The sequence below is a fragment of the Megachile rotundata genome, chromosome 13, assembly GCF_050947335.1.
Source record: "Megachile rotundata isolate GNS110a chromosome 13, iyMegRotu1, whole genome shotgun sequence".
In the NCBI taxonomy this organism is placed as follows: Eukaryota; Metazoa; Arthropoda; class Insecta; order Hymenoptera; family Megachilidae; genus Megachile; species Megachile rotundata.
The window spans coordinates 11,114,115-11,141,644 of record NC_134995.1 but is presented as its reverse complement, the minus strand read 5'-3'; the positions used below and the strand labels follow the sequence as shown (position 1 = coordinate 11,141,644).

Genomic DNA, 27,530 nt, shown 5'->3' with positions numbered 1-27,530 from the left:
TGTCGACGCTTTTCTCTTTGTTGTATGCTGACAGACGCGCTAGGCTTCCGTTTGCGTGTAAACGTTTAACCTTCAATGAATGCTTTGACAAACGTTATCCTTTAACCATTGTAATCATTACCTTACTCGGAAAGTGTGTAATCGAATACGAAAATGTCTTGCGCTAAGTATAATGCCATGGGAAATGACATTATTTTTGTTAGGGAAACTCACCTTGTTAGCTAAATAACTACATAGAGAAAATGAGGTGAACCAGAAGGATACTTGGAGCGAAATCGTAGGAACGATTCGGAATTTGCGGGAAAGTTGTCGTGTACGATATCAAAGAGTAGCCGAGCAAGGCGCGTTAATTTTGTACGAGTATGGACGTATGATCGGTTATTTCTTGTAGGCGAATTTCCTCGAGAAGGAAGGAATAGCGAGCGAATCACTGAAGAGAGTCGCGAACGTTCGAGCGATGGCCGCGAAGAAAAAGTGGAACGCGAAGTTGAATCCTTGACGAGTTACGGGTCGAGTGGGGACAGTCGGTCGAATAAAACGTCCCTCTCGAGCTGTTCGGATTGAAGTCGATGCTGAGCAACGGACACGTTTTTACACTAACGATGAAGTACTCCGTGTTAATAGGTTCGTTGTGTGATATTCGGACGCCGATTCGAAGGTTCCGCGTTCTAACTTGTTAATTTCGCGACAAATTGCAGGGATCCTCACCTATGGCGTCTTGGCCGTGGTCGCGGATACTCGATCGGAATTCGAAGCAGCGAAGATCGTGCCGGACGTTGTAGACGTGGCGCCTACCGACAAGATCGAGGTGCGAGCATTTAAAAGAAATTACCGAATTAAGGAGAGTTGCACGATACGCGTTGACCGCATTAGGCTATGATTACAGTGGACCTTTTCTCACGAATAGTCGCTCTCGTAGGAATGCATTTACTACGTATCGGAATTCTATTTCGTCAGAAAACGGTCCCGCTTTAACCACTGCCTAAAGAATAATGTTTACGAGTTAGGTAAAGTATGGGGAGAAGGCGATCGAGTTTGGTACCGAGCTGACACCGATGGAGACGCAAAAGGCTCCAGAAATCCACTACAAGAACGAAGGGGGTGTACTTTACACGTTGATAATGACTGGTAAGTTTTTTAATGCATAAATTTCAGCCGTAACTTTCGATTCCGTCTCGAGTGCAAGTTGGTCGTTCGCGAGAAAAAGAGAAAAAGAACGTGACCTTACGTTATTTTATCCTCCTCGAGTTATCTACACTTTCACCGAGTCGATCGTAGAAAACCCGTTTTCTCGGCTTACGTGGCCGTGTTCGCGACGAGTCGATTATACACAGTGAACATTTTATCAGCATAATTATATAGCAGGGGTGGCCAAGGTCCTTGATAGTCCAAGCCATTTTTCAAAATTTGAAATGTTTCGCGAGCCGCAATTTTCGATGGCGCAGTTTTCGATGAGTCATATCATTCTTAACTTGGACGGAAACGAAATTTGTTACAACGTTGCACTTAGTCTTTCATATTTGTCGTCAGTAATTTCAAAGACATTTTAAAACACATACGGAACGATAATAATTTTTTAAAATATAATAGCACAAAAATGAAAAGGGAACTTGGGTACATTTATCGAGAGCCACAAATAATCCTTCAAAGAGCCGCAGGTTGGCCCCCCTTGTTATATAGATTATTTCATGTAGTTTCAGCAGATATACAATTTGTTTTTTGAAGTCGCATATTTGCTTTGACATAAATGTTTTTTTGCCACAAGCTCTAAGTGTTTACTTACTTTTGTTACCCACTGTATCAATGTTATTGATCGTTCGTGTGGTCGCCCACAGATCCAGACGTGCCGTCAACGAAAGGATACAGACGCGAATTTTGTCACTGGCTGGTTGGAAATATTCCTGAAGAAAAAATCGAGAAGGGAGAAGTACTAGCAGAGTACGTCGGTCCAGCTCCGCCGAAAGGCTCGGGCAAGCATCGGTACGTGTTCCTCGTTTACAAGCAAAACCAAGGAGCGATCACGTTCGACGAGAGAAGACTCAGCAACAGGTATTCGAGCGTTAATTTCGCAACCTTCGTTGTCATTCCACCGTAAATTAATCCTAATAATTTTTAGGGACGGTCAGCGCCGTAAGCGATTCTCCGCGAAGAAGTTTGCTGAGAAATACAATTTGGAGGGTCCACTATCTGGCAACTTCATGAAGGTGGAGTACGACGATAACGTCCCGGCGTACGCGAAACTTTTGGGATTTTAATTCGGTGAACGACGCAGCAACTTGCGAGCGATGTCACGAAGCGAATGAGAGAAATAAAATGTTCGGAAGAAATAAAAGAAAATCGGTCAATTCGTTTATTTTCGTTGATGTCGGTTACAAATATAAAACGAGTAGCGCATAGGCTACGTAAAATTCGCTAGACTGGCTCGGTGGATGGGTTTAGGATCGCCCGGCTTATCGGGCGCGTCTTCGCGCGGTGCCGCGAGCGATCCTCGGTTCGCTTCGAAGAGCTTCGCGTCGCAAAGCTGTTAGCTGCAACGGATGACTAGAATAGGATAAGCGCGTTTCTCGGTGCGCAATCAGAACCGTACGCCAGACACTGTACGGCGAGTAAAGATAAGTACGGTGCGCGATAAAGAGCGCCATCGATATTTCCTCTCTCGATCGAGATTCTGCCTCAGGGTAGCAGTAGATCCGGATAAACGGTGATGTTCCAACAGAGCCGATGATCTCGGACGTCGCCCCATCCACCGTTGCCCTTCCGGAGCTTTGTCTTTTTCGCGGTACCGGCTACGGTAAGCGTCAGTTGCGTAGGAAACAGATGATCTCGGGCGGCCTTTAGAACGTTCTGAACCTTTGCTATGACTGTGGTCGATTCGCAATTGGTCTTCTTGTGATGGACTCCGCTGCACGAGATTAGCGAAGGTCAACTTTTGGAGAAGATAGGGAGATACAAGAGAAAAACTGCGCTTACCATTCGCCGATGTGAAAAACTCTGGGTGCTCTCATCATCATCGTGACCAAACCGGACTCCGTGCGGGGGGCGATCCCGGCTCCTTTGCTCGGTGGTAGACAAGTCTGCGCGACGTGTTGAAGGCTCCAGTCCCAATTGTAATCGTCGTAGGAGCAAAACTGGGCCGCGCACTTTCTCAGTTTATTCCACGTGACGCGATTGAACGCCATTCCCATATTATGTTTGCTCGAGATCCACGGGATCACCTCGGCCTGTAGGTACGAAACGGCGGACGTTCATAAAATTGCGCGGAGGATGTGGTTTAGAGGAAGAAATAGAGACAAAGAGAGAGTAAAAGAGAAAAAGAGAGAGAGCGAGCGAGCGATCGTAGGGAACCGGAGGGTCGCGGAGCGATCGCGAGCGCGAATCGAGTGCGTCTGTCTGGTGTGTCGGGCAAAGTAAAGGGGCATTCGAAAACGTCGGTCGCGCTTGTTAATGTAAGAAAGATGATCATAACGCCGCATCGACAGGTTCGAGCAAAACGAAGGAACTCAGGTGGTGAATGTAGTCGGGTCGTGTCGCGTAGCGTCGTGTCGTGCGTCGTATCGTCGAAAGCCATAATGGGCAACCTTTTGATAATGATTGTAGAGATCGGGTAGGAGCTGGAAAGCCCATGCGGGAGCAGAGTGCGCCGTGCGCGCGTTCCGATCGACGACGGTTAAGAGAAGAGCGCCGTTTCCGGCAGCGGTGACGTTCCCGGTGCTGCTCCCGTCGGTGGGGATGTCATGGCTAGGGAATGCCTTGACACCGCCGATGTCTTCGTTTCTCGTCGACCGCCGTCCCGTCGACGTTTCCCGCCTCTTTAATCCACGCAGGAACTCCTTTTGCAGAGCGCTGTTGACGCCAAGGAACTAACGGACGGGGCGTGCGTGAAACATCGACACACAGATATTCACACTGACATGGTGCTGTTGTACGATAGGGTACGCACCTATGGTGCAGAGGTTCGAACGTGCTCGCGTTTACGATCCATTATCTGGATCAACGAAACTCGAGCCGAACGCTATGGGCGTCGCGCGCGATTAGCCCCTTCACCGTTTCACGCCTCCTTTATCCGTTTTGTGATCGGAAAACGGAGAGAAAGAGAGAGAGAGAGAGAGAGAGAGACAGAGAAACGTACGGAATCGCGGTACGGCATTAAAATCGGCGAAGAGTCGGAACAACGCGAGATGTTCCCGAGCGTCGCCTGTATAGTCTCGCGATTTCGATGATCCGAAGAGAATGAAGAGAAGGAAGAAAAGAGATGAACGAGGACAGAAATCGAATCGTAACGAATGAACACGAGCTATCGGGTTCGCGGTATTCGAAGGATTCGATCGATTCGCGGTATTCTCACCTTTCGACTAAAGTCGGCAAAGTAATTGTAAGTCTTGAGATAGGTGCCCAAGGATAGGACGTTGCATCTCTCGCAGCTGTGCCTACAGGTGCGTTCCATCAGTCTCAATACGTGTAGAAAGTCTTCGGCGACGTAATGATCCTCCTCGAGAAAAAGCACCATTCCGGTGTGATTCCGGGTGATGGACAGTTGATCGAAGACTCGGTTCGCCTTCCACCACCAGTGGTGTTTGGTCTGAGTGAACTTGGCCTCCCTGTAGTGTCCATAGAGGTCCGGGTGTTTGGCGTTGGTGCAGCCGAGACTCAAGGCCCTACAGCGTCGTGCGCGCACGCCCGCATGCCCCCCGAGAAACAAAACGACCGTCGACGAAAGTGGTAAGAAAGCGGAGAAGCACGAGTGGAAGAAGAGGCAGCAAGAAGGAGAAGAAGAACAGACAGAAATAGAAAAAGCGGATTGATAGGTCGCGCGGACGCAGAAGAGAATTACTCACTGTTCTTTGCGTATGTTTCGCGGACAGTCGTTCGGCTCCTCGCCGGGAAAGCTTCGAGGATGAGTTTGTATGCTGTGAGGATAAAAGATTTGCATGACGCGGCAAAAGTCGACGCTCTGCACGAGATAGTTGATGTCCGGGTGCCAGACGTCGTGACTGAAGACGAGGAGGGTCTGTTCGATGCCCTTGGCTTGAGCCAACGAGACGATCAGGTGTCTGAGGTAGGTGAGTCGCGTGTGCACCTGGATCACTATCACGGGAGCGTCGTTGGCCAACGGACCGAACGACTCCTCATTGTACACCCTTTGCTCGGCGTTCGCTTTCTCTATGTTGCGTCGAATTTCCGCTATCTCGAGCTCGGTTAGCGTTTCCGCGCTCGCGTTCGCCAACGTCGACGAACCGTTTCGACGTTCCTTCAGAAACCTGCGAAAATCATCTCCCTCTTTTCTTTCTATTTCTCTTGCCCTCCGGCTCCTCGCTTTCTCTCCGTTTTCGCTGCACGCGCGATTAACTTACCTGTGCAGTTCTTGCGGCACGAGAGCGAACAACGTCTCGTTCGACGAGGATTGTCCGCCGGAGTCCCGACCGGTCAGGTTGATCACGTGAAGCTGAAGCCACAGGAACGTTGCCAGGAAGACGAAAACGAGCGTCCTCAAGAAGGTTCCACGCACGGATCTTATGGTCCCCAAAAACGAGGATCCTGCGAAACGAGTAAGAACGGTACGGTTCCTGCGATAGTCGGAAACCTTCCGATTGCCTCACCTCTCATGCTGACATTCCTGAGCGACCGTTCCAAAATGGACGTCGTTGTTCCTCTTTCGCCGGTTGGCCCGGCAGAAAGTTATCGTGTACGGTGTGCCGTGCTCGAAGAAGCTGCTCGAAGAAGATCCGTCGGTAGCTCATCGTTCGCGGCAACGTTTAGCGAGCTACTCGCGGACCTCGCCGTCTCTTACCTCGTAGCGAAGAAAAGGCGCGACGGGTGGTCCCTCATTTCGACGAAATCTGTAAAGCACGAAAGAAATATCACGGTGTTACGTGACGCGATGACGAAACAGTTGCAAATCTGATCGCGTCGAACCGCGAAACGGCGCGCACGAGAATCGAATGGAATCTCACGCGAGCATATCGAGTCTGTTTTGTTCGGAGGGGCGTAGACGATCGACACGCGCGGAATCGATGTCCAGTATCTGATCCGCGACGTCGTTCGGGAAAGAGTGGGATTGTCGGCCTTTTACAAGCTAGCGGAAAAGCGTCACGAAACGAAGGTTGAAAGAGGCTTCGCGACTCGTAACTCGATCGCGATTCGTCCCGATCTCGATTCCTTCCTTGTTTATTCAGCAGTACGTTGTATTTCGACGAACTTGACACAATTCATTGTATTAAACAGACTGTCTAGACAGAACTTTGGACGGAAACAGATAAAACTGATAAATATTAATGTACGATACAATAGATAATCCAGCAAACGCGCATATTTAACAAGGAGTGTTCAAAATGTTCTCTCGTTTCAGAGAGAAACATCGTACATTTATAGTTTCGTAAAATTAGGAAGCGGGGCTATTTCGAGTCCAGCGTAAGGGATGAGGTAATTCGGTGAAAGATCGGGGATGAGTAGGACGGGTCACCGATTATCGAAGGGAAGATTATTTACCAATGGACGTTGATTCACGAGTTTCGTCAGCCGGCCGTTTTCGGTCTTACCCTCTTCCTTCGGTCCCTTTTCCGCTTCCGCTTTATCGACGCGAGAAAATTACAGACGGCGCGTATCCGTCTCCGAACGAACCGTTTCCCGTATTTTTTTCTTCCTTTCATCGAAGCGTGCACGGAAGACGATGCTACGACGTTAACTTATTTTTAGTACGGTACGCGGACTCTTCGAAAGACGGAAGAGGGGATCGACGGAAGGACCGTAGAGAAAAGAAGAGGCCGGGGAGGAGAACGAGTAGGAGTAAAAGATGAAAGAGGAGTAAGGGAACGCGAATTAGTTGCGTCGTCGGTGCGCGATGCTAGTGGAAAATGTACGAAAGCAGCGACGAAACGGTTGTAGCGTACGCGAGCAACCTTGGTCGTTGGTTATTATCTCTTACCTTCGAATCACTGCGTTCCGTTCCCTTCTGTTATGCAGAACCGATTCGCGTTCGAAATTTTCCGAGCCGGTCTCGGCGTAATCTGGTAACCTTTCGCAACTCGCGGCACCTGTTTCCCTCCGCGATCGACGGGGCAGCCGATCGATCGGACGGCTGTCTCGGCGACTGGTCGTTTCTCGCGCGATACAGTTTCGGAAACGTCCCGTGAATCACGGGACGCGAGACGAAAGGCGTCGGGCGCGTTCGAGCGATCGCGCGTAAAAACCGCCGGCGCACGGAACGGGCGTCGAATTACAGAAAGAAAGGACGGAGGCGGTATCGGCGGCGACGAAGCGCGAAACGCGAATCGAAGAGCGGAACAGCGACGTCGACGACGAGGAGGACGGCGCCGACAAGGTCTCCAGGGATGGCGAGTGGTTTGTCCGTAGATGAGCATCGAGTGGCTCGATATCCCATTTTGCTTGCCGCTGTTCGATGTAGGTCAGCTGACTTGGCTGGTTGACGCGAAACAATGCGGATATCCGTGAGCAAGCTAACCGCGATATCCTCCGCTCGCGAACCGCGGCGGGGAGCGACGCGGGAACAGAAGCTACTACTCGAACAGAAGGAGCTCGAGCGACGATAAAACGCTTAAACCTTCTCGTTTCCTTGCCAGCCCTCGTTGCTCTCTTTTCGCCGCGTCTTTGTCTTCGAGACGATCCTCCTGTCCGTCGGCCGTACCTTCGTTTCGCGCGCTCCGCCTGTTAAATTTGCTCGCTCGGCAAAAAAACACTGAAAAGGAACTTAGGATCGCGCACTTTGCAGCCTCGGCGTTTTCTCGATCGCCACTTTCGCGTATTCTATCGTGGCCCCGCAACGCGGATCGCCGTATCGGAGGAACGTCGTCGAGACGATCGACTCGCGAATGCTCTGGTCGAGGCACGTTGCCGACGAGCGTTCGCCGAGCGCGTTACGTATCGTGTGACTGTTAATTCGTTCGACGCGCAAATGCAAACGACTGAACGCGAGACGACTCGATCACGCGTCGACTTCAAGGTGAACCGGAAAATCGTGGCTCTCGCGTGGTCTCGCGGTTTTCCAGTCGCGGCGCGATCCTCCGACGCGAGGTCACGAGGTCGCCAGGAAATCGGGAGCGTACGCGGAAACGATCCCATCGCGTCGCTGGCCGATCGACCGTTAATCGCGAGCGCGATAACGGCCAATCGGAGAAGCAACGGAATCGGTCGCGTACGCGTCAACTTATGCGCAAAAGAAGAGGGAGAGAGACGCAGAGCGAAAGAAAGAGAGAGAAGGAGTTAGAGGGTGGGATGGTGGAATATCGATCGGTCTCGTAGGTCCGGGACGATGGAGCCCGACCTCGAGCAAAAGGGAAGTTTTGCTCGTTCGCGACGTAGCTCGTCGATCTTTCGAAGGGTCGTTCGCCTCGATGGAACTTTTTACTTACGTAGGTCCACCGTCTGAGCGCGTTCTGTCTCGACGATGCCTCGACGAGACGATTCGTCGAGCGATCACGTGTCGACGAACGGGTCGAGGTGGATCTCGAGAAAAGCGGACAAGACGAAGCGGCGTGTCATCGCGACCGACCGCGGAATTCTCTTCCGACGGTGCGGCTCCCTTCTGCTTCTTCTGCTTCTTCTTCCTTGTCGTCGTTCTCTGCTTCCCCTGTCCTCCTCCTCGTGTCCTTCTCCGATCTCGATCACCGTTCGCGCGACTTTACGTCGAAACTGCGGTCCCGCGTTCCTATGGAATCGTGGCAAACCCTACTGCGACCCCACCCACCCCCGCTGCTAGCTCCGCTCTTGGCGTACAGCCTAACACGCCACGTCGCTGCTTTCACCCCACGACCCCTGACGCTTCACGGGGGTGAGATTTCCAGCTGGACGATCGATCTCGCCGGAACCGCCATCCCTCGGAAGGCGCCGAGTCAACGTCGATAAGACGCTCCTCGTCGGATAACGAGTCTCCGTTGTTCGTTTTTCGATCGAGCCAACCCCGCGGCTCACCCACCAGATGGAACGACGCGTTCGATTCGTTTTCCGAGTCTCGGTCGCGTCGCACTCCTCGTACCGACTCGAACTTTCTTCGACGCGAGGCGGCGCGGGAAAAGCGCGCGAGACGCGACCGGTGGGAAAATCGCGTGCTTCGAACGCGATCAAGTATGCATCGTCGAACAAACTTTTCTCTCGACGTTTCGATAATGATAGGTGTTCGAGGTCCACCTGTCGCGTTCCTGTAGATCTCGACTTGTCGTTCCCACGCCGATGCTCCCCGCCCTGTACGGACTCCGAAAGAGACAGACGGGTCGCGCGACGAGTCGAGCACAGATGAAACGCGAAACAGCGAGCTTCGATCGGTCGATCGGTTTCAACTTGTTCCTTTTGAGACTGGCCGGGGTGATCTCGCGCGGGGAACGATCGGTCGAAAGACGTGCGTTGGCGTGCTTGGCGTTCTTCTGCATGTCCGTTTACAGCGTCTCGTACGTGTACGAGTTTCTGAGACGCGACGGCCGTTCGAACGCCAACTTGGAAACCTTCACGCTGATCACGTCGTTCGTGGGAGTGCAGACGAGGTTCGCGATGTTGCTGCTGCACCGTGGCACCTGTCAGACGATGTTGACCGAGTGCGAGCTGCTCTGGTCGAGATTGAACTCGCGGGAGAAAAAAGTCGTTGGAAATTACGCGAGGAGATCGAACCGACTGGCCATTACGTACGTCGTCAATTGCCAACTGACCATTTTCGCGTACGTGGCGGTCGCTCTGGTCACCTCCTGGTTGCCCGACGACTCGAACGTGGCTCGCGACGCGGTAAACGCTAGCAACGTTTCTCTGGATCTCGAAAACGCGCGACATTTGCCGTACGCGTTTTTCCTGGAGGTTCGAGGGAGCCCGTGGTACGAGATCGCGTGCGTTCTTCAGTTCTTTTCGGTGACCAGCGTCGGCTTGACCAGCGTCGGAGTAGACACGACCGCCGCCATGTTCGCGTTGATCGCTTGCGGCCACCTGGACGTGATACGATCGAGGGTCGAAAGCTTGCGCTCCGTTGATTCGAACAGCGTACAGGAGGACCTTCGAAATTCTTTGATCCATCATCAAGTGATACTCGAGTGAGTTCGATAGGGTACTCCATTATTCCTGGTTTTCACTATCGATTTCTGTTCACGCAGATTTTGCGAGCGAATCGAACGTTGCACGAACGTGATACTTCTGACGCAAATGATGCTCAGCACGTACAACGTTTCCCTGGTCGGCTTCAAGTTAGTCGGGGTAAGCGAAGCTCGCGATTTCTCCGTTTCTCGGTTAACGCTTGCAACTTGATCCGCCCCGGCAGGACGATCCTAACAAGTTCAAGTACGTCACGCAACTGCTGATCGCCGTGATTCAATTGCTCTTATGCAACTGGCCCGCGGATGTTCTTCTCGCGAAGGTAAGTCTCTCGAGCGAATCTCGTCCGTGACCTCTTTCGCGCCATTACGTTTATGAACGTGTTTACAGAGCCAAGCTATCGCCGTCGCCGCGTACAACTCGCCTTGGTACCGATGGTCCGCCAGCTCGCGGACGCCGATCGCCGTTCTGCTGGTCAGAGCCCAGAAACCGGCTCGCTTGACCGCCGGGAAATTCGTCGTACTCTCGTTGGACACTTTCGGCTCGGTATCTATCCTCTTCGTTACGATCTGTCCGTGCGATTAACGTTCCTTCTCTTTCAGATGATATCCACCTCGGTGTCGTTCTTCACCGTCGTCAGAAGCATGAATTAGCAAGCGCACTTTGTTCGATTCGTTTGTATCTAAAGTAAAGTACGATGCAAGAAATTTGACGTTGATGTTTGTTCGGTAAATAGCGTCGATACGAATCGGTTAATTCGACTGGAAGGAAACGGAGGACCGCGTACGTGCAGAGAACGCGGAATCGAAGGTTGAAAAGGTTTTCCACGTAGCTGGAACCGAAACGATTCCGCTCGTTTTTCTTCGTTTTGCGAGACAAATTTTTCGCGAGCAAACGCGCGCCTCGAATATTGGCCGAAAGAAGGAAAACCACGTTTTCGTCTCGGCTCGCGAGTTCCTCGCGGAGCTTTTAGTTCGTTCGTTATCGTCGAGAAACTGCGTCCTCGATTGGCTTTCCCATGGCCGATCACGTTCGTCTCGTTCCGATGTTCGTCGAACGTCTGTTCGAGACAGACGACTGACGGGAAAGAAATCAAGATGTAATCGAAGGGATAAATAAATAAGAGGATAAAGAAACGCGTTGATACGAGGCGAAATCGCGCGATACAGGGGAGGCGCGAATAGAGGTCGACCCGACGCCACGTTTCTCGTATTCTTTGGCAATTACGGGTAAAGTGGATTTTTCTGTAATCCCGCGATATCGTGTCACGAGATTTCTCCTCGACGACGTCGACCGAGTCGTTCGCCTTTTCGCGTTGCCGGCGAAACGCCGAGGAAGAACGGTGGTAAAGGGCGAACGAAAGCGATCGAACGGAAATACCGCCACGCCGTGCCGAGTGGGCGACGCTACTCCGAAGGCAATCTTCGCCGACGGCGGTGTACCGCGATCCGTTCCTTCTCGAATTAATTACGCGGGAGATGGGTGTACCGAGATAGAGGAGCGTCTGTCTAAGACAGGCCTTCTATCCCGTTTCAGCCTATTGTTGGATACCTTTGGCCGTTCTCGCCGTGCCACGTCGTCATCGACCGATACGGAATCCTTCGAGACGCGGTTACGCCGATCCAACGGCGATGCTCGAACGCGTCGCTTTAGCAACAAGTTGCAGTTCGCGTCCGTCTTCTCCGGAGTTTCCTAAAATCAACAAGTGAATTCGCTTCCTGGCTGGAATTTCTATATCGCTTTCTACTTTGGCTCCACAGGTGGTAACGGCAGATAGAATTCGCGCGATTCGGCCACGCTTCGATCGACGCGGCGTCCACCGATCGCGTTCCAGCGAATCGCCGGATTCGTCGGGAGTCGGCTCCGACTACTCGTCTTTCGTCTCGCGTCTGTCGATCGATCGCGTTTCCTCGCCACTTACGCGACCAATAGCTGGAAAAAGGCTGGAACGTAGCCGGCGACTCCGTTTCTGGTACGTGATAAAAGCCGGTTTAATAAAGAGCCGGCGGCGGTACGCGCATCGAGAATTCTTCGAAGGGTTCGCGTTCCATCGGTCCTCGAATCGCATTCCCACCGTACAACCCCTAGCTCTTAATCTCGATCTTAATAACATCCCCTGTCCGACCGTCTGACCTTTTTTTCGTTCGCCGAAGAACCGACGCAAAATTATACGCGTCGCGGGCGTTCGCGAAGGACGCGGCTGATCCGAAGCACGGCAACGAACGACGTAGACAGCGGGACGAATAGGGCGTGAAAAGACGAAGAAGAGGAATCGGTGGAGAAGAGTCGAAAGGATCTCGAGACAAGAACGTCGAATAGGATGGGGCGAGGGTGTGGGCGAGGGGGAGGATGCAGGATAGGACAGGGTTAACGCGGAAGCGAACGGAATCGAGGGAAGAGAAGCGTAGCGAGAAAGGGGCGGGAGCGGGCTTTCGAAGTGGGGGCTTTCGGAGGCGCGATGGACCATGCGCTTTCGACTCGGTTAAGGGACCGTGGATCTTCGAGGATCGAGAAGAGAGGCGACGAGCGACGGGCAACGGGCGACGAACGACGGGAGAAGAAGCGACGGAGAGACGCGTACGCGAACGACGCGACGGTGGGCAGAGAGCGCGACAGCCCCGTGGCGGAAAAATCGGGGCGAGATGCACCCTCGCCGCCATCCTCGCTCTCAATCGGCCGCGGCGCTTCCACCTGGAAGCACGGCTACCAGTCTCGACCATTCGGCTCGACGTCCCGTTCGCCACCACCGATTCATCGATTCGGACCCGTAAACGTCCGTCGTTTTTTCTTCCCGATCCGCTTCGCGGCCCGACACGAGACCTGTTCTCGTCCCGCTTAGGTAAGGAAGCAATTTACTCTCTTACCGTGTTACTTTTTCTTTCGTTTCTTTTTCGCGCCGTTCACCAATCGCGACGCCCGTTCGCTGTCGGCGTTTCCGCTTCGACCACAGAAATCCGTCGCGAACGAATTTCCGTCTCACGTTTTCGCCCGGTCGCGCAGCTTCCTGATCGAGGTTCGGTCAGCTTCGAGTTCCGAGCGAATTTCACGCTCGAGATCGCACCCTCGTTTCCGCGCGTCGTTCGCAGCTTGCTCGAACGTCGGAGAGAATTTCCGCGATCGAGCACAACGGCGTTTCGGTAGCGATCGCGAAGAAAGGCATCGTCCGATGCGAACCTCGCGAGGTTAATAGAGCGATCGGTAACGAGGTTATAAAGCAATCTGCATAACCCTGCCCGGTACTTTGCCCGAGCTGCAGGCTCGTCCTGTACCGCTACGAGCGGTCTCGTAATTACCGGGTATAATGCGATTACCCGATCGCCAGACACGGTAACCGAGAAGCTTGCTTCTCCTTCGAACCTCTCTCTGCTTTCTCCGCTCCCTTCCTCTCTCTTTCTTACCGAGTCTCCCTTTTTTGCCCTTCCTCTACGTCGTCCCTAGCCTACTTCTCTTCTTCCCTTCGTATCTTTCCGCTTTTACGCGACGCAACTCTTTTCTATAGCTTCGTGAAACGAGACACGTCGAACAGACGGTTCTCTGATTACGTCTTCGCGAGAGCCGATCTCCCCGTAAATTCGTTTTCATCAAGAGACGACGCCGTCTCGTAATTTTATTTCGTCTCCCTGTTTGCGTTCGATCGCCCGTCCGTTCCGTCTTTCTCTCCTCCGATTCGCAGCTAGCAACGCGTCGATTCCCCGAGGAATAACGTTCGGCTACCGATCGCAGCGAACATCGCATAAACCGACTCGGACACGATTTAAGCTCGTTATTCCGGCTTAACGATCATTTGCCTCGCCAACGGCTTAGTCTGTTGCGCCATCCTAAGCAGTATCTTTTTGCACGAGTAAACATTCTCGCGAGCCACTTGCGTCAACGTCGCTCATTATTTTCGTCGACGGAAGGTCGGTACGTCGCTTCGATCTTTTCGAAAAGAACTCGTCTCGACGCGAGGAATCTGTCGCTACGAATCGATCGCTAACGTCTAACCGTTTCCTTTCCACGGTCGGCCAACTTGTTGACGCGCGAAGCAACAGTTTGCCTTTTAATCGCGTCTCTCCTGCGGTGTTCTTTCTTTCCACGTTCCTCTCGCTCGCACGTTCGACTCGAGGATTAGAAGCGAACCGAACCGAAACATCGTAACGAAAGACGTATCAGTAAGGTCGAGCAAGTTTCGAGAGACGCGTAATTGTTGCCGAGCGAAATCTAGTTAGCGATCCACTTTGAGGAAAGTCGGGCGCACTCGCGAGATTGGTCGCGATTATTAGCGTCGATTCGCGAGCGACCCCGTCGCCTTCGAGTCGAGTTCGCGTCAAAGTTGTCCAAAAGGTACGATCGAACTATTCACCGGGCGGAACGCTCGTTCCGGTTGTTCGTCGCTGCTAATTGCTTCTCAAAGCGAAAACTAATTGTAAGTTTACCGACGATCGCGTCTTCGGAATACGATTCGTGATTACAGCAATTTTCGTAGCAGTCGAAATAATTAACCGGAATCGATAAGCTGGCGGAGGAAAAGGTTCCTGGGCAACGGCACGGTCGAAAGATAAATCGGCGCGGTTGACGGTGGACACGATTTTTCTATTAGCACGCCTTTCGGGTTATACTCGTCCGCGGAATAAAATCGCGTACGATGAAACGCGTCGCTACGGTGAAAGGCGAAATAAGGATAGGGGCGCGGTGACGGAACAGAAGAAAAGAGAAGAAAAGAGAAGAGAGGAGAAAAAGGGTGTGAAAGAGTAATTGGGTGGGTGTACGAGAGGGTTAGGTGTCGAGGGGCGATAGACGAGAAGGAGGTGGAGTGTAGAAGCGCGTACGCGCGTCCATCGAATCGGGATAACGAGGTCGGACGAGTAGTTGTTGGATCCGTAGTCACTTCATCAACGCGGAGCCAACTAAACTGTCAATCGCAAAACCACTACGGCGTCAAACCCTTTCGTCGATGGCAGTTAGATCGTACGATAACGCACTCGAAGCATCGGAACGTTCGATTCGAACGCGATCGAATAAACGCTCGGAAAGTGGAGAATACAGAAACGATACGCGAAATCGATAGCCTGCCGAACGGAAAATAAGCGCGAGGGGAGACAAGTGGCGAGAAGAAAAGAATCGGTAAAGACCGGTAGAAGTGATTACCGAACGGATAAGGGAACGAAACGCGTTGGTAGGAACAAAAAGCAAAGTATCGAAGGCCAAGAGCGGCGGCGAAAGAAAAATCTTCTTCGGTCCTTCTGGAATCTGGAGAATAATGCGCGCACCCGAGGGACCCGGCTTTCACGAGAATGCTGATTGCTTCCCTCTCCATCGATTCTTCTTTTCCCTTAAATCCTCTTCTCCGTTTCCCTCGGTCTACCGAGGCCTTCGTTCACGACAATCTCGCCGCAACGTTACGCACACGTTCCGTTACCTTATCAATCTTCGACTCGTCCACGGCAGCCGCCCGCATACTCCGAGATCGAGACTCGCGATTCTATTACGGTCTCTTATTCGTTACGTAAAATCGCGTACCCTCTGTCCGACTCGGACAGAGCACACGAGCAAACGGAACGGACACACGGACGGTGATCGAGAGGTTCGAAGTCGCGTAGGCAGACGTTAGGAAAACTTGGCTTATCTCGGCGAACCAATTCTATCCTGTCCGAGTTTTTCCCTCTGCTCCGTAAAAATTCGGAGCGAGAAAGATAGAGAATGCTTCTTAACGAGGTGACAAGGAGGGGAGAGGTAGAAATCGTTGTCGAGCGCCGCTTTAGACGGCCTTAATGGTTTCCTATTCACGGGAAGCGTGCGAAAATTAGCCGAGCTAAAAGCATCGAGTAATCGAGTTATTACGAATAAAAGAGAACCGGCGAGGCCATGGGCTGCGGAATGGTTGCGCGATAGTCCATGGGAGATACCGCTAAAAGCGACCAATTAACGCCGTTAACTCTATGACTCGATGATCGAACGGCACCGCGCGTTCGATGTCTCGATGATCGCTTCGTACGAGAGCCTCTGTTGCGAACGGATACCGGAAATGACCTTCGAACGACGCTTTCTTCTCTCGCCCGATCGAGCAGAGTAGCGAATTCGTCACGGAACGTCGCTGGCAATTTTAACCGTCGAAAGAAGCTCGTCGAAAAGTACTTTAAACGCCGGAAGCTCGAATCGCGTTATTCTCTCGATCGTTCGAGCGAACGTAAACGTTCGACCAACGCGGTCGAAAAGAGCGCTCGTTCGACGAACCGCAAATTGTCGACACACCTTTCATCGTTCGTCTCCTCGTTGCAGATCGTCGAACGGAAGAAGAAGAAGAGGAAGGGGAAGAGTCGCGAATCCGCGTAGCTCGAGGATGAGTAGCGGAGAATGGAGCGGTTGGTTGCAACGATGTCGGGAATCGCGAAAACTGATTCTCGTGATCGTCGCGATCGCCCTGCTCTTGGACAATATGCTCCTGACCACGGTCGGTAAGTAACGATTCGTTCGATCGGATCGAGTCCATTATTTTCCGCGCGGAACCCGCTGAAAAGAGTCCGAAGAAAGCTGCCGGAACACGAGAGGAACGAGAAACGAAAAGAAAAGTTTGCTTTGCGGAAGAAAGGCGGCCCGATACCGCTCGAGAGCAAGCGTAATCTTCTCCCTCTCGTTGATGAAACGAACTAATTACGCGGCCTCTTTCTCGGAAGATGCTTCGAACGTCCAAATGAAAGTTCGAGTTGCTTCTTTTGTCTACGTCTCGATCGTCTTTTAGAAATAGCGCGTGTAGACAGGAATACTTGAAACGTTTGTTCCTTCGCGGTTTCCTATTCCTCTTTCTGATCCGACGACGAGTTATTCACCTCTTAAACACCGCTTCATAAATTATTTTCCTAACCACCTGAAATAACCACGATCACAGCGTTCGTCACTCGTCGCGATCGACGAATCGAAATGTTTGAAAAGAAAAAAGAGTGCGTAATTACGAGAAAAAGGGGAGCCGGCCTCCCCGATTTTCCGACTCTTAAGCTTTCCTCATTTGATCGCCGTTCCGACCCGCTTTCTTTTATCGCGTCGACGAAATGTTTAATTCACGAAGCGCGCTCTTATATATCCTTCGGCACGGCCAGTAGCTCGCCCTTCGCCTGGCCACGCCAATCTCGGTGCTCGGAAATATACGCGAGGGTACCAGTGACAGAGGGGCAGTGGAGTCAGGGGTCGAATAAACGCGTTCCGGCAATTCAGATAAGTGGTCATACATTTATGTACCGTATACCAAACAGCTTCTCCGACGCGTGCTAACAAATCATGAGATGCGCTTTCGACCTTCTGTTAACCATCTCTTTTCCTTTGCCGTTAACTCGCATTTGCTTTTCACCCCCTAAATCCGTTCGAAAAAATCCCGCTTCACAGACGCCCACCGCGATCGATCGGCGAGGGAATAAAAAGAAAAAAATAATCGACTGCGTTTTGGAGGTGCTGGGATTTGAACCCAGGACTTTCAGCATGCGAAGCAGACACTCTACCACTGAGTTACACCCCCGAGTCGATACGAAGTCTCGCGAAACTCGTAGTCGTAAGCCGGCGCGACGTTTCGCCATCGACAGATTTCGAATGCCATCGATGTCATCGATACCGAGTCGCCGCGTCATCAGTGCCATATGCGCGACGAGTGACGAACGAGCACAGTTACAATCGCGAACGTATTCCTCTGACAATATGTCGCGAGTCAATCGGTCGCGTTCGCAGTGCCCATCATACCGGAATTCCTCTACGACATCAAGCATCCTAACGCCACGTTGAGCCAACATCTGGAAGGAGATGGACGAACGACGGTGGGAATCGCTCAGACTACAGGCACCACGATCACGACCGTGTCCTCTGCATCCGGTCGAATCAACATGACAAAATGCGAGGACATTAACGGCAGATTGAACGAGTCCCAAGTGGAGTTCCTTCACGCGACCACTTTTCCTAGCATCGATGCAACGACGATCGGTAAGAAACGCGTCCTACGCATGGAGTTCACTACTCACGCTCGTTTGCAATAGGAAACAATGGAGGAACGGGCTTGTCGGAGAAGGAAGAAAAGGAGCAGAGACACCGCGAATTGCTGGAAGAGACGGTGGCCGTCGGCATAATGTTCGCGTCGAAAGCTTTCGTTCAGCTGTTGGCCAACCCGATCGTCGGTCCGCTCACTCACAAGTAAGAACTAGTGATTCTTGCTCGAAGCTTGAACATTCTTTTTCGTCGTAAGAAACTACTGTTCCGTTTCGTTTTAGAATCGGGTATAGCATACCAATGTTCACCGGATTCGTCATCATGTTTCTTTCCACGCTGATATTCGCGTTCGGACGAAGCTACGGTATCCTTTTCTTAGCGAGGGCGTTGCAAGGAATCGGATCCTCGTGCTCGAGCGTGTCAGGTAAATCGATTAGTCTCAGAAGCAAAGGAAATTGGACGAATCAGTGGATTTGCAGGTATGGGTATGTTGGCCGAGAGGTTCCAAGACGACAAGGAGCGCGGAAACGCGATGGGCATCGCGCTGGGAGGCTTAGCCCTCGGGGTTCTAATCGGCCCACCGTTCGGTGGTGTCATGTACGAATTCGTCGGGAAATCTGCTCCGTTCTTGGTTCTTTCCGCTTTGGCTCTTGGCGATGGAAGTGAGTGCAAATTTCGAACGAGCAATGTACAAATTTCTTTCAATGTCAATTTCCCTTTCAGTTTTGCAGCTTCTGGTGCTTCAGCCGTCCGTCGTGTACACAGAAACGGAACCTCCGTCTTTGAAGAGTCTGATCACCGATCCCTACATCGTGCTAGCTGCCGGTATCTACCTTTTTTGAATGTTAAACCTGGGATCTCGTTAAACGAAAGTCTCTTCCAGGCGCCATCACGTTCGCCAACATGGGTATCGCTATGCTGGAGCCTAGTCTTCCGATTTGGATGATGGACACGATGGGTGCGAGCAGATGGAAGCAAGGAGCCACGTTCTTACCGGCGAGCATCAGTTACTTGATCGGTACTAATCTCTTCGGGCCGCTGGGACACAGGATGGGCAGGTTGGTGGACACTCGATTGTTTTAAAGCGGTTTTACAGCGATAATGATCGTAAAAAGTAAGGAGATTCTGGCGCTGGACGAGCAACGAGCCTGAGGTACGTCGCCTGAATAGCTCAGTCGGTAGAGCATCAGACTTTTAATCTGAGGGTCCAGGGTTCGAGTCCCTGTTCGGGCGAGTTTTTTTGCTCCCCCTTTATATCTACTTTTATACCCCTATGCGACAATAGCTCTACTCCGTGCCCTTTCGAGATTCTATCGATTTTTGATACGTTGTAGGTGGTTAGCTTCTCTGATCGGACTGGTCGTCATTGGCATTTGCTTGATGTGCGTAAGTATCCGCTGTTATGTTCAACAAAAGCTCCTCACGTATGCAATCATTTATGTTATACTTCTAAACTTCTCGTACTCGCAGATCCCGTTAGCTAGAAGCATCGATCATCTGATTGTACCGAACGCAGGCTTGGGATTCGCGATCGGCATGGTGGACAGTTCAATGATGCCTGAACTGGGATATTTGATGGACATTAGACACAGCGCCGTGTATGGAAGCGTTTACGCTATCGGAGACGTTGCGTTCTGTTTAGGTTTCGCCGTGGGTACGTGCTTCAAATATTACACAGTTTAACCCCTTGTCATACTTTGACAAGTCTCACTCGTGACAGCTCCAATGTGGCATAACCTTGTCCAAAATTTTTAATACTCTTTAACTTGAAACTTAGGTCCAGCTACAATTTGTATAGTCAAGAATCGCTGAATAGAAAATGCTCCAAACATTTTAATTTTCTTTGTTTGCTTTAACATTATAACCGTGAATATAATGTTAAATAATGTCCAAAATTTTTAATACTCTTCAACTTGAAATTTAGGTCCAGCTACAATTTGTATAGTCAAGGATCGCTGAACAAAAAATGCTCCAAACATTTTAATTTTCTTTGTTTTAACATTATAACCATGAATAGTTTTGACTGACGCATCTGGCAAATAAATTGTAAGGCAAGGGGTTAAAAAAAAAATTATAAGTAGAAAAGAAAAAAATATTTGCATCGGCCGGGAATCGAACCCGGGCCGCCCGCGTGGCAGGCGAGCATTCTACCACTGAACCACCGATGCTTCGGTGAATGCAGTGTCCTTATTTTCGCGTGACACCTTTCATACTTTAGCAATATTATCGTAACATTGATCGATAGAATATCAAATTGTTATCTAGGACCCGCACTCAGCGGCACGTTGGTCAACAGTATCGGTTTCGAGTGGATGTTATTCGGCATCGCAATTTTGAACTTCCTCTACGCTCCGCTGTTATACTTTTTGAGAGCACCGCCGACCAAGGAGGAGAAGAAGGTAATTTTCACACCGAATCGATTAAAGCCACGACATTATCTTTGGTTACGTTTCAGTCGTTGATCATCGGCGAGAAATCGTCTGTGCGCTACGTAACGTACCAGAACGAAGAGGAGGAGCAATAATGGCACTGTTTCTTAACCCGATCGATCTTTTCTTTTCCTCCGTTATCGAAAGTATCGAGACGCAGCAGCAACCAGTCGAATATGATACGCGAAACGTTATTATTTCCTTTCTAATCTAACGTTGATTGTACATAATCGTAGAGTAAATCGTAAGAATAAGTGTGTGCGTTCGAGAAAATCGTACGCGTGGACAGCGCGTCACCAAACGAATATATTTACGTCGAATGATCGAGGCACCGACGAATATAAATACATCGATGCGCGGAATTTACGCGTACGATACCAGTCGCTTGCTCGTGGATCGCGAAAATTTCTCGGCTGCAGACGTTGGCAATTTAAAAATAATTCGTTACACGGAGAACCGCCTATTTTGGATTCCCTGAATGGCTGCAGGGAAACCGTGCGAACACAAAACGGCGATTAGGCGCGATGAAGAGTTCTCCGAATCGTTGAAAACTTAATCGGCACAGGATGTTCCATTTGTACGTACTCGAGAGTCTCGAGAGCCGAAGATTTTCGACTTCAACGAGCAACGAGAAAAACGACGATTAATACCCGATCAAAGACGTGACTCCGAGTGTTTCTTTCGAGCTAATTGTTCGATAACTCGCGAACTAAAACGACCGTGAAGAAGCGTCGAACCGTTCGACGAATTTGCAAATTACACGATAAACTTTATGCGAATCTGCGGCGGAAACGAGCACGTTTTCTTCTTTATTTTTCCCTTCGACCGTCTATCGTTCTACGTTCGCGTTCTGTCTCTCGATTAGGTACTCGCATATAATATATCGTGCATATACACACGTAGATCGTAAGAGCATCGCGTTTGTTGTAGTTCGTAATCGTGTTAGTAAGCGCGTTAGTAGAATAGAGTGTATCGTAGAAACGTTTACGAATATTATGATGTTAAAGGTTTATCGATGATCCCGTGTTTGTTGTTGCGGTCGGGGATCACGGCCGTTTAAAGTTCGTACGTTTAGGTCCTGAGCTACGGAATCTCTTGAAAAATGGATACGACCTTGTTAATTCATTGACGGACTTCGTACGAATCTACATAATTAATGTATTCGAGCGATAAGAACGCGTTGCTGTGGAACGATACGGTACGAGGATCTGTTGGAAATCGTAGAACGTGTTTCTACCGCGAATTCGACGATTCCTCGAGGCTGCGTTGCTAGACGCACCTACTCCCGGTAAGAAACGCGAGTCAATTCGATTTGCGAATTCATCGCGAACGTTCGACGCTACCGCGAATATACGATCGAGGAAAATGAGAGGAACATATTTAAAGTACTCGAATTACGCGCGCGTATAACTTAGGAACAGTGAGGGTCGGATCGAGAAACGGGTGGTCGGCGTTGTTGCATTTACGTAAACGATACACGTGTCAACGTATCCGTACGATGTCTTAACGGATCGTTGAAATTTCTGTAAATATAGAGAAACTCTGTGTATGTATCTAGAAAGCAATTATAGCGAAACGTAGTTGCATCTATGAAGTTTATTTGATCGATTTATGACCGACAACGTTCCTCTTCTTTCAACGCGATACGATTACTTTTCTTTTTAACGAGTTTCTACTTACCGTTTCCGGATCGAAAGGAAAGCGAGACCGCACGGTCGAACGTTGAATCTTTTCTAAATACGTGTATCGCGTCTAGTTGCATGTTATTCGTCTCTTTTCCCTTTCAAGCGGTACGCTTGGACGAGTTTCATATAATCGAGCATAATTTATCGTGACCGATTCTTTCGACTCGCGCGTAAATATCCACGCTTTTCGTCGTCGTATTTTATCTAGTCACCGACGAACGCGACTGTGCGAACGATGCGTTCCAAGGTGACATCCCGCTTTTCGATATATTCATTGTGACGCGTCAAAACGAATCGATGAAAAAGCTCAGCGATTAACTCGTCGATGACTGCTATCGTGAACAGACAATAAGCGATACGACGAGGCACGAAAATATCTTGGCACGCGAGACGGCGTGGCCGAGACGATGAAGAATCGTGCGTCCTCGATCGATCGCTTCGCGCTTTCAACGTCGACGCAAGAAGACTTCGATTTAGGTATACGCTCGAAAAATCGGCAGAAAATAAAGGTTTCTTCCTAGTTCCTACCGTGCGTACACGTACGCGTCATTCTATCTTTAGCGAACGATGTGCAACCAACGCGCGCTGCTCTCTGATACGATAATAATCCTCTGTACCCTGTGACCGTAGCGAAGCGTGTATATTTAATCAGCTGGTGTATGGGTCCGACTTAATGGCCGTAAAAAACGTAGTTTGTCGAAAAAACGATGAGAATCGGCGAGAAAAAAGAAACATATTTAACCGGTGCGACAGCATCGTAAATAAACGCGTCGAATTATGCACCCGTCTTTCTCTGTCTTTACGCGTGTATGTGTGTTGTCGCGTAAATCGCGTTATCGATGCTCATTCATGGAGAAATATTGTTCCGTAGACGAGATACGAATATCGACGTCGATGTCTACGATCCCCGTTCGCGTTACATGCTCCGACCGACCGATTTCAATTTGATCGTTACTCGACTTTGTGCTTGTCATTACTTAGCATGCTGTGTGTACACGATTCAATTGTCGTATGCTTAATAAACTTCTACGTGTTTAACGTGAACTTCACTGCTATTATTTGCGAATTTTCCGACTTTTATTCCGTTCCTCGTGTCTATCGGTTATCGGATCGGATGATTCTTACTTCGTTATGTATCACATTACAATTGTATTGTACAATATTTATTTTATTTATTCGCTAAATATTCAGGGTAGAAAAATATTTTTATAGGGCACGTATCGATGAACGATTTCATGAAAATCTTCCGTGAACGAACGTTACAATATATTGCGTTTTACGAGCGGAACAGCACCGGTACAATTGCATCGATTAGCACTGCCGGTACGAATGATCATGAATCACGCATCGTCGTTAATGGTTACCGATACGAACAATTCTAATGATAATTAACATTTAATAACGATATATACAAAAATTTCTTACTTAACTCTATCGCTGTTATGCATCCTATTTGCAGTTACGTGACTTACGTGATAAATATATGTATGTATGTATGTATGTATGTATATATATGTATATATATACATACACGAACTTATATATTTAAATCTCAAACAATTACAGCTGAATTAACATGCTTCGGTTCTTACGTAATTACGTTTGCGTATCCTCTTATCGTTAGACGTCGAAACATCCGAGCAACGGTTTCCTCGTTTTCGGACGGTAGAACGTGCCAGCATACAATTTTAACGCGTGAACGACACGACGATCAAAAATCAGTCTGACAAGCAAAATGAACGTTTACGATAATCGTGAGAATTTACAAAATATGATATTCGACGTAAGCGTGCGTTCGATCCGATTCGAGCATTGACGTCTTCGAAGAGATTGAAAAATATCGTGTTCTTATGCGTTCGTATCGTAACATCCTAGAAATATATGAGCCTAGCGTCTTCTGGATTTTGTTCTACCGGGCAGTATGGACATTTCAATCTGAAAACAAATCGGTATTTCCTTTGATTTATTGTTTTCTCTAATAAACGATTTCGTCTGCCTTATTCCAGTACTCTCGTTTCCATATCAAAACGTACTTATTTGCGTTGGTAAGTTTATTTAATGCGTCCCTCGAGATAACGTGACCGCAAACCAGCTTCATCGGTGGATTATTCTCGGTACTTTGTTGCCTTAAAATCGGGCACGCGAAGACGGAATGATAACGACCCTGCTTGCCCAGATCTATTTCAATCTGTGTAAAGAAACAACGTTTGAATATCTACAATCGCTTTTCGATCTACGCGAATACTTACCGGCAATTCGTCTTTTCCATTCCAAACCGTATTCACCTGTCTCTGTTGCATTACTTGCTTGATATTCAAAAGTGTTGGCAGTGCGGTACAGCCGGCGTTGATGCTGTAACAAAATGTTACACGCTTTTTCTTTCCGTTCGCATGTAGCTTTATTGAACGAAACGCGAATAACATACCATACTGAAAGAGGACTGTCCACGCTTAAACCGAACAACGTGCATGCCTCTCTCGTGAACACGTCGTGAATATCGAGCCATAAAGTGGGATCCAATAAATGACTGTAAGGAGAGGATTGTATTCCATTTGGCAAATAGAGTAGCGTGCCCATTAACGCCTGCACTTCTTTACCGTGACGTCCGACATATTGCGTAAGATTTTGTCGCGCGTATGTTATTGCTTCTGTTTGCTTGCTGGGACCTTGCTGAATCAGTCTTATAAAATGTAACCTGTGCAATTTAAATTCCAGCGAAGAATTCTATGAACAGAATTTGATGTCAAACAAGGGAACTGATCTTAGCGACACAGCCAAGCAAATGGTAACAATGTTGCACGTACTTGTGCCAAAAGTGCCTCTCTGTGTTTTTTAGCCCATTCCAGTGCAGGGTCGAGGTTCCTTTGTTTTAAACAGTCAAGTATGTAATTCAATTCTGTGAAAGGTTCTTTCGTGCCTTCGTCCGTTTTAATCCCAGCTTCCTGATGCAAATGCCCAATTTTACGACTTTTTACTCTGATCGTAATGTCTTATAAATATGAGATCATTGACGCGAGGCAATGCAACTTTTTTATACATTCTAGCAAACTTACGGCTGCTAATTCGGCTGCAATGTCCAACATTCCGTGACGATAGAAATGTTGACAAATTACTTGATTTAAGAGGTGAGTTTTTTCTGGACCTGAGAAGACATCTTCCCTACTGGTACTTGCAAAATCAGCCGTGAAATTTCTGTCGATCGCTTTGCCCACTTTTGACACTGAACCGTGTAATTCTCGATGTTCGGTAGTTAGACGATGTACAGTTTCGCAAACCTTTTTCATAGCATCTTTCAACACTTGCACTTGACCTGGTGTTAACTCGTGATCAGGTGGTGCTGAGAAAAAAAATCAGTTATTAATTGTCTGTACGTGACAATAATCGTATGCGCAATAAAGATATATTTATCTCCTTTTCACCGATTTAGAACATTTATAAAAATGCTCCGAAAAAATTGTGGAGAGTAAACAGATCTAATAATGAACAGAAAATACCTTGATCGACAAAAAATTTCGCGTATATATTTACTCTCTATTGCGAAAGAGGTTAGAATCGGAACAAAAAGAAACATCTCAAATACATTTTAGGTTAACATTCATCGATGCATCAGAGGAACAGTTGCAACGCTCGAATACGCTATTTACAATTTTCTGGACTCTCTCATATTCTGTTCAAACGCATCACTGATATCGGAACAGTCAAGAATTTATTTTTTTGCTCGACAAATTGTCAACGAAATGTAACATTCAAGCAAGATGAATCGTATAGTTTACCTTCTGCAAATTCTTTCTTCAAAGATTCAATATGATTTATCAGATCTTGCAATACCGTCTCTGCATGTTCGTTTACTACTCCAAATTTCAATAAAATTTTGTCAACTTCACGTTCAACGGCATTACACGCCTCCATTATTGTTTTTCTTGGTGATACCGCGTCACTACTTGTCACTTTTACTTTATGTACAAGTCACGCATACGCACACGTGTATGCTTGTGATATGTATACATTGAAGTACTGACACCAATTGCAAATACGGTTTTCACGCGCGCATATGTACGAACATGTTCCAACACTGATACGTGGAACAAGTAAACATAACAGTATAACCTACCTCATGCATTGTACAGCATACACATATGTGTTTGCTACACGCGTGTATCATGCGCGCGCGCACGCGTGTATTACGTTACAATGAATGCGCACCGCTTCTGTATTGATCTTTAAACATTACCGATTTCGCTCAACTATCGAATATTATTACAGTAAAATTCGTGAGTCGAAGCATAGGACATGAGTAGGGGATAAAATTAGAAAGACGAATGCATATGTTGTAAAATAATGTTCACTGTACGAGTTGAAGTTAATCATGAGTTATTTTTATTATTATTATCATTATTATTATTGTTGATGCACAGTTATTATTGTGACACCATTTTATAATTATACATACCTTTTTTAATTTGGTATCAAATCAAAGTAATACTTTACATTCAAACTATACAATTGTGGCGCAAATAACTTTTGCTGTATCGGAATACTAACAGTCGAACAAAATGTTTAATGTACATAAATACAAAAGTATTTGATTTGCACTATAATATAGATTTATCTAAGAATTCATAGAACATTTTGAAGATGTTCAAAATATATTTACAAGAAGTATACAAATATTCTCTGGAATGAGCACTCTTGCTTCTATTCAAATTGAATGTGACTCTGAAACAGATACATTTTTTACAAGAATAGAACGTGATAATTTACGTGGCTAATAACATTCAATAATAAGACTGTAAATTAGCGAAATACTTACCCATTCCCGAGCCATCATAAGAATAGTAGAATTAGATAATTTTGGTCCAATCAGTGGGTTCATTTGTGCCATGTAACAACACAACCAACTACAAAAGTATTAAATTGTAAAATTCGTACAGATATGAATTTACAAAAACGATTTTATTTAGCTGTGACTTACAATAACCAACATGTGAAAGCTGTCAACATGAGCATAACCTGGAGTATTCTGTAATGAAAATTATAACCAATAAAACAATGTTAATTATATTAGAATAGAGTAGAGTCAAGAGTAACAAACTCGATAATGTTAATTTTTCATTGTATTATTTTTTACATTCTAAATAGTAATAGTCGAAAAGTGAGAATCTTGACAATAAATTTACAACAAATTAAACTTACCCACGATTGGCACTTTTCGGAACGAAAAAGGGTAAAACGATTCCTACAATTCCCCAAAGGACCGTAAACAATAACATTGGCAATACAGCAGCACCCATTTTTTCTTAAAATTAAACAATTTCTTCTTGCTTTTAAAAGTAGGCTGGGCCAGCGGATAGTCAATTTACTGACACAAACAGATCACGTGAAGCGCTCAGTTCACTCCGATGAATCGAAGTGACGTACGATATCTCGAACTAAAGATTGCGAGATGGAG

The 27,530-nt window shown here is 48.2% G+C and overlaps 6 protein-coding genes and 3 non-coding genes across 20 annotated transcripts; 4 read left to right on the top strand and 5 right to left on the bottom strand.

Annotated features, from left to right (window-relative positions):
- The first annotated feature begins 43 nt into the window (after positions 1 to 43).
- LOC100882598 (protein D2) lies at positions 44 to 2,337 on the top strand. The gene is made up of 5 exons (XM_003705866.3): positions 44 to 624; positions 699 to 808; positions 1,008 to 1,128; positions 1,836 to 2,049; positions 2,117 to 2,337. The coding sequence occupies exons 1-5, from the start codon at positions 570 to 572 to the stop codon at positions 2,253 to 2,255; spliced, it is 639 nt and encodes a 212-aa protein (XP_003705914.1). The 5' UTR covers positions 44 to 569; the 3' UTR covers positions 2,256 to 2,337.
- On the bottom strand, positions 2,328 to 23,019 carry Mgat2 (alpha-1,6-mannosyl-glycoprotein 2-beta-N-acetylglucosaminyltransferase). Of its 6 annotated transcripts, none has more exons than XM_076538954.1 (8): positions 22,077 to 23,019; positions 5,598 to 5,837; positions 5,352 to 5,535; positions 4,836 to 5,258; positions 4,346 to 4,655; positions 3,579 to 3,860; positions 2,971 to 3,221; positions 2,328 to 2,902 (listed from the first exon to the last, which is right to left on the bottom strand). In XM_076538954.1, the coding sequence occupies exons 2-8, from the start codon at positions 5,602 to 5,604 to the stop codon at positions 2,674 to 2,676; spliced, it is 1,686 nt and encodes a 561-aa protein (XP_076395069.1). In that variant the 5' UTR covers positions 5,605 to 5,837; positions 22,077 to 23,019; the 3' UTR covers positions 2,328 to 2,673. The 6 variants fall into 6 exon arrangements, with proteins under 6 accessions (XP_076395069.1, XP_076395067.1, XP_012146945.2 ...); XM_076538952.1 differs by lacking the exon at positions 22,077 to 23,019 and adding an exon at positions 8,367 to 8,605; XM_012291555.2 differs by lacking the exon at positions 22,077 to 23,019 and adding an exon at positions 6,923 to 7,807.
- On the top strand, positions 8,819 to 12,370 carry LOC100880652 (odorant receptor 63a). The gene is made up of 5 exons (XM_003705930.3): positions 8,819 to 10,025; positions 10,086 to 10,185; positions 10,250 to 10,345; positions 10,414 to 10,569; positions 10,626 to 12,370. The coding sequence occupies exons 1-5, from the start codon at positions 9,184 to 9,186 to the stop codon at positions 10,674 to 10,676; spliced, it is 1,245 nt and encodes a 414-aa protein (XP_003705978.2). The 5' UTR covers positions 8,819 to 9,183; the 3' UTR covers positions 10,677 to 12,370.
- Positions 12,722 to 23,125, top strand: Vmat (Vesicular monoamine transporter). 5 transcript variants are annotated; one of them, XM_012291562.2, is made up of 12 exons: positions 12,722 to 12,862; positions 16,282 to 16,457; positions 17,716 to 17,964; positions 18,018 to 18,171; positions 18,249 to 18,391; positions 18,447 to 18,629; positions 18,691 to 18,792; positions 18,851 to 19,025; positions 19,302 to 19,353; positions 19,438 to 19,621; positions 20,233 to 20,366; positions 20,423 to 23,125. In XM_012291562.2, exons 2-12 carry the CDS (start codon positions 16,343 to 16,345, stop codon positions 20,489 to 20,491), a joined length of 1,560 nt encoding a protein of 519 aa, XP_012146952.1. In that variant the 5' UTR covers positions 12,722 to 12,862; positions 16,282 to 16,342; the 3' UTR covers positions 20,492 to 23,125. The 5 variants fall into 5 exon arrangements, with proteins under 5 accessions (XP_012146952.1, XP_076395073.1, XP_076395072.1 ...); XM_076538958.1 differs by lacking the exon at positions 12,722 to 12,862 and adding an exon at positions 14,153 to 14,346; XM_076538957.1 differs by lacking the exon at positions 12,722 to 12,862 and adding an exon at positions 14,153 to 14,428.
- On the bottom strand, positions 17,438 to 17,509 carry TRNAA-CGC (transfer RNA alanine (anticodon CGC)). Its single transcript has one exon. It is a non-coding gene; the product is annotated as a tRNA-Ala (tRNA).
- On the top strand, positions 19,128 to 19,200 carry TRNAK-UUU (transfer RNA lysine (anticodon UUU)). The gene has a single exon. It is a non-coding gene; the product is annotated as a tRNA-Lys (tRNA).
- On the bottom strand, positions 20,065 to 20,135 carry TRNAG-GCC (transfer RNA glycine (anticodon GCC)). The gene has a single exon. It is a non-coding gene; the product is annotated as a tRNA-Gly (tRNA).
- A 103-nt stretch (positions 23,126 to 23,228) lies between the features above and the next one.
- On the bottom strand, positions 23,229 to 26,174 carry Sou (required for meiotic nuclear division 5 protein souji). 3 transcript variants are annotated; one of them, XM_012291564.2, is made up of 7 exons: positions 25,855 to 26,174; positions 25,135 to 25,418; positions 24,886 to 25,023; positions 24,507 to 24,805; positions 24,331 to 24,433; positions 24,115 to 24,269; positions 23,229 to 24,037 (listed from the first exon to the last, which is right to left on the bottom strand). In XM_012291564.2, the coding sequence occupies exons 1-7, from the start codon at positions 25,988 to 25,990 to the stop codon at positions 23,953 to 23,955; spliced, it is 1,200 nt and encodes a 399-aa protein (XP_012146954.1). In that variant the 5' UTR covers positions 25,991 to 26,174; the 3' UTR covers positions 23,229 to 23,952. The 3 variants fall into 3 exon arrangements, with proteins under 3 accessions (XP_012146954.1, XP_003705911.1, XP_076395077.1); XM_003705863.3 differs by having other exon boundaries at positions 23,229 to 24,016; positions 25,855 to 26,169; XM_076538962.1 differs by lacking the exon at positions 25,855 to 26,174 and adding an exon at positions 25,576 to 25,721.
- Positions 26,175 to 26,435: 261 nt separating this feature from the next.
- On the bottom strand, positions 26,436 to 27,492 carry LOC100882158 (V-type proton ATPase subunit e 2). The gene is made up of 4 exons (XM_003705862.3): positions 27,275 to 27,492; positions 27,054 to 27,101; positions 26,892 to 26,979; positions 26,436 to 26,797 (listed from the first exon to the last, which is right to left on the bottom strand). The coding sequence occupies exons 1-4, from the start codon at positions 27,370 to 27,372 to the stop codon at positions 26,777 to 26,779; spliced, it is 255 nt and encodes an 84-aa protein (XP_003705910.1). The 5' UTR covers positions 27,373 to 27,492; the 3' UTR covers positions 26,436 to 26,776.
- Positions 27,493 to 27,530: the final 38 nt, after the last annotated feature.

What these genes read in the sequence shown, in the direction of transcription:
- LOC100880652 (XM_003705930.3), top strand. Translation starts at nt 9,184, where the DNA reads ATGCTCCCCGCCCTGTACGGACTCCGAAAGAGACAGACGGGTCGCGCG. An exon ending in CGGATGTTCTTCTCGCGAAG is followed by an intron (nt 10,346 to 10,413) that starts GTAAGTCTCTCG and finishes ACGTGTTTACAG; the next exon opens with AGCCAAGCTATCGCCGTCGC. An exon ending in CGTTGGACACTTTCGGCTCG is followed by an intron (nt 10,570 to 10,625) that starts GTATCTATCCTC and finishes CTTCTCTTTCAG; the next exon opens with ATGATATCCACCTCGGTGTC.
- LOC100882598 (XM_003705866.3), top strand. Translation starts at nt 570, where the DNA reads ATGCTGAGCAACGGACACGTTTTTACACTAACGATGAAGTACTCCGTG. An exon ending in GAAGTACTCCGTGTTAATAG is followed by an intron (nt 625 to 698) that starts GTTCGTTGTGTG and finishes GACAAATTGCAG; the next exon opens with GGATCCTCACCTATGGCGTC. An exon ending in GAGAGAAGACTCAGCAACAG is followed by an intron (nt 2,050 to 2,116) that starts GTATTCGAGCGT and finishes AATAATTTTTAG; the next exon opens with GGACGGTCAGCGCCGTAAGC.
- LOC100882158 (XM_003705862.3), bottom strand. Translation starts at nt 27,372, where the DNA reads ATGGGTGCTGCTGTATTGCCAATGTTATTGTTTACGGTCCTTTGGGGA. An exon ending in CCGAAAAGTGCCAATCGTGG is followed by an intron (nt 27,102 to 27,274) that starts GTAAGTTTAATT and finishes TTTTCATTACAG; the next exon opens with AATACTCCAGGTTATGCTCA. An exon ending in GCTTTCACATGTTGGTTATT is followed by an intron (nt 26,980 to 27,053) that starts GTAAGTCACAGC and finishes ATACTTTTGTAG; the next exon opens with TTGGTTGTGTTGTTACATGG.
- Vmat (XM_012291562.2), top strand. Translation starts at nt 16,343, where the DNA reads ATGAGTAGCGGAGAATGGAGCGGTTGGTTGCAACGATGTCGGGAATCG. An exon ending in CTACATCGTGCTAGCTGCCG is followed by an intron (nt 18,793 to 18,850) that starts GTATCTACCTTT and finishes AGTCTCTTCCAG; the next exon opens with GCGCCATCACGTTCGCCAAC. An exon ending in CGACCAAGGAGGAGAAGAAG is followed by an intron (nt 20,367 to 20,422) that starts GTAATTTTCACA and finishes GTTACGTTTCAG; the next exon opens with TCGTTGATCATCGGCGAGAA.
- Sou (XM_012291564.2), bottom strand. Translation starts at nt 25,990, where the DNA reads ATGGAGGCGTGTAATGCCGTTGAACGTGAAGTTGACAAAATTTTATTG. An exon ending in GAAGAAAGAATTTGCAGAAG is followed by an intron (nt 25,419 to 25,854) that starts GTAAACTATACG and finishes TTTTTTTCTCAG; the next exon opens with CACCACCTGATCACGAGTTA. An exon ending in GACAGTCCTCTTTCAGTATG is followed by an intron (nt 24,434 to 24,506) that starts GTATGTTATTCG and finishes ATTTTGTTACAG; the next exon opens with CATCAACGCCGGCTGTACCG.
- Mgat2 (XM_076538954.1), bottom strand. An exon ending in GTGCCGCAAGAACTGCACAG is followed by an intron (nt 5,259 to 5,351) that starts GTAAGTTAATCG and finishes TGATTTTCGCAG; the next exon opens with GTTTCTGAAGGAACGTCGAA. An exon ending in GTTTTTCACATCGGCGAATG is followed by an intron (nt 2,903 to 2,970) that starts GTAAGCGCAGTT and finishes AATCTCGTGCAG; the next exon opens with CGGAGTCCATCACAAGAAGA.